Below are 2,152 nucleotides of genomic sequence, written 5' to 3'. Positions count from 1 at the left end.
AGAAAAGATTCTACAGAAGTAAATGACAGTAGCGACAATGGTATGTGTAATCAGTATTGTATTTTGTCTCCATCAGAGCAGAATTGCTCCTCTTTAAAACAGTTTTATTTTATCGTTTTAAAACAAGAACACACACCCCTACCCCCTCTCAGACGCATAAACATACATAAAGCTACAAAACCTTACATATACTTTAGTAATCCTTAATCACTAATGCATTACATTTTTTGTTGTTAAAGTTTCATCTGAGGAACAGAATGTTATGGCGGAGAAAACAAATGTCTCGAATGAGAAAACTTCAAATGATGAAACAGGTGTCTTGCAGAAGGAAACTTCAGTAGTTACCAAAAAAGAAACTCTGGAAGGGATTCATGAAAAGTTTAGAGGTAATAAAACATCATTGCCATTTGATAACTAAAGTTGATTTTATATGATGGCAAAGATAATCTTATTGCTTAGATTTATAGTAGTTTGACTCCTGATTTTTACTGCATATTTGGGGAATCATTTAGACAGTATAATAAAAAATGGATAAATTTTGATTTTATAGGCTATAAAGAACTACCAGTTGTGCACTTAGTTCAACCGGACTTCATCAATCTACTAAGAGAGCCTGACCAAAAACATGTTAAAGAACTGGAGGAGGAATTCATTCTAAGACCACAGAATTACTTTCAGTTAATGGTCGTCAACATCCGTGGCGAGTTTGAGGCAAACTATGACAAATGCCATGTATAGGTCATTGGAGGCAACCACTCTCGACTAGCACTCCAGAACATATTAAGAAGGGAGGACGTCACAAACAAATCCCCATTTGAATTGAAAATGTGCCTTATATACCAAGATCTAAGTCCAGATGAGGCAAAGTACATCGCTAATCAACATAATGAAGTTAGGAAGATGGGCAGTGATTTAGATTTGGTAAGCAGGGCAACCTTTTTTAGGTTTGCATTGTTTGAAAAAGCAGGAATGAAATCTGCCCAAGAAACGATGGCCACTGAAACACCAACATAGAAAGCTGTGATAAGACGATGGAAAAAGGGGCTTGAACTGTGCATGGATCAATAAGTGTAGGTTATACCTTTATAACTTCTTAATATTTTATCATTTACACAATTTTAAAGTCTACAAATACAGTATTGTTTAATTAGAGTGTATTACCGGTAATTGTATTAATCATTTTCAGAGGAAAACTCTAAACAACCGGTTTGGATTTGAACTGAGGCTCGCTCAGCTTCCTACTAAGGTTTGGGAAAATTTTCTGAGATGTATTGAGAGATTGAAGCGGGATAGGAAGATAGGCAAAGTCAGTGGAAGACTTCTCAAACCTATAGACGGAGTAAAGGACGACGTCCTCACAACTTTGCTACAGCAGTATTATGATGGAGAAATCAACTTTAAGGAGTTGACTGTGCTTTGCAACAGATCAAAAGAGTATGTATATATACGAGTATAGATGTGTGTCAAAAATATCTGAATTGAGATAGGAATTTTGATCACAATTTTTTAAATGAAATAAATATTAACCTCTTTTATTCTAGCTGCAATGAAGAAAGTTCTCGAGACACAGAAGCTGATAAGTCCTCTGAAGTGCAAGTGGAAGAAGAGGTATTTTGACTTTTTTATTTTGAATACCTTTCAGGGTGGTAAATAAGGTTAGATAACTAGGTAAGGGAATTCAGCAAATTTATATAAAATATTCTCCGGGTTCTTGTATAATAGGGCCATTGAGCAGGGAGGGATCTTTTTCATGCCAACACCTACTGCGACACGGGACCTTGGTTTATACGGTGGGATTTAAACCTGCGATTGACTCCTTACTTCGCAACTCTAGAGCAGACACTCTAACCACTGCGCCACGTGTTTGACTATAAATGTCTTTGAAATAAACCCTGTAAGATTTAAAAGAAAAACGCACGCTGACTCTTGATTCCAGCCTACATTTTGTAACCAATTAATTCAATATGAATTGCTATTTGGCCATTAAATCTTTGTTTAATACAAAGAGACTTCAATGGTAATTGATAAATTGTCTTAAGACCAGCGCTAAACAGTAAATTATTTATAATTTCTGCTCTTGAAAAAAGGGGGGTAGACGATATTTTCCATTGAAATCGGAGTTTCAAGCAACACTGTATTTTGAAATAGTCTT

At 35.5% G+C, this 2,152-nt stretch overlaps 1 protein-coding gene across 1 annotated transcript; it reads left to right on the top strand.

Annotated features, from left to right (window-relative positions):
* Window positions 1-255: 255 nt before the first annotated feature.
* On the top strand, window positions 256-1,050 carry LOC134261631 (uncharacterized). Its single transcript, XM_062744052.1, has 2 exons — window positions 256-386; window positions 551-1,050. Exons 1-2 carry the CDS (start codon window positions 263-265, stop codon window positions 736-738), a joined length of 312 nt encoding a protein of 103 aa, XP_062600036.1. The 5' UTR covers window positions 256-262; the 3' UTR covers window positions 739-1,050.
* Window positions 1,051-2,152: the final 1,102 nt, after the last annotated feature.

This window comes from Saccostrea cucullata, unplaced genomic scaffold (assembly GCF_032062105.1).
Source record: "Saccostrea cucullata isolate Sc308-1 unplaced genomic scaffold, CSIRO_AGI_Scuc_v1 ctg12416, whole genome shotgun sequence".
NCBI classification, from domain to species: Eukaryota; Metazoa; Mollusca; class Bivalvia; order Ostreida; family Ostreidae; genus Saccostrea; species Saccostrea cuccullata.
The sequence above is the reverse complement of the archived record's forward strand: the minus strand, read 5'-3'. Positions and strand labels throughout refer to the sequence as shown.

Excerpts from the sequence above, each read along its gene's own strand:
- LOC134261631 (XM_062744052.1), top strand. The coding sequence starts at position 263 with ATGGCGGAGAAAACAAATGTCTCGAATGAGAAAACTTCAAATGATGAA. Across the intron at positions 387-550 it reads GATTCATGAAAAGTTTAGAG|GCTATAAAGAACTACCAGTT; the intron begins GTAATAAAACAT and ends TTGATTTTATAG.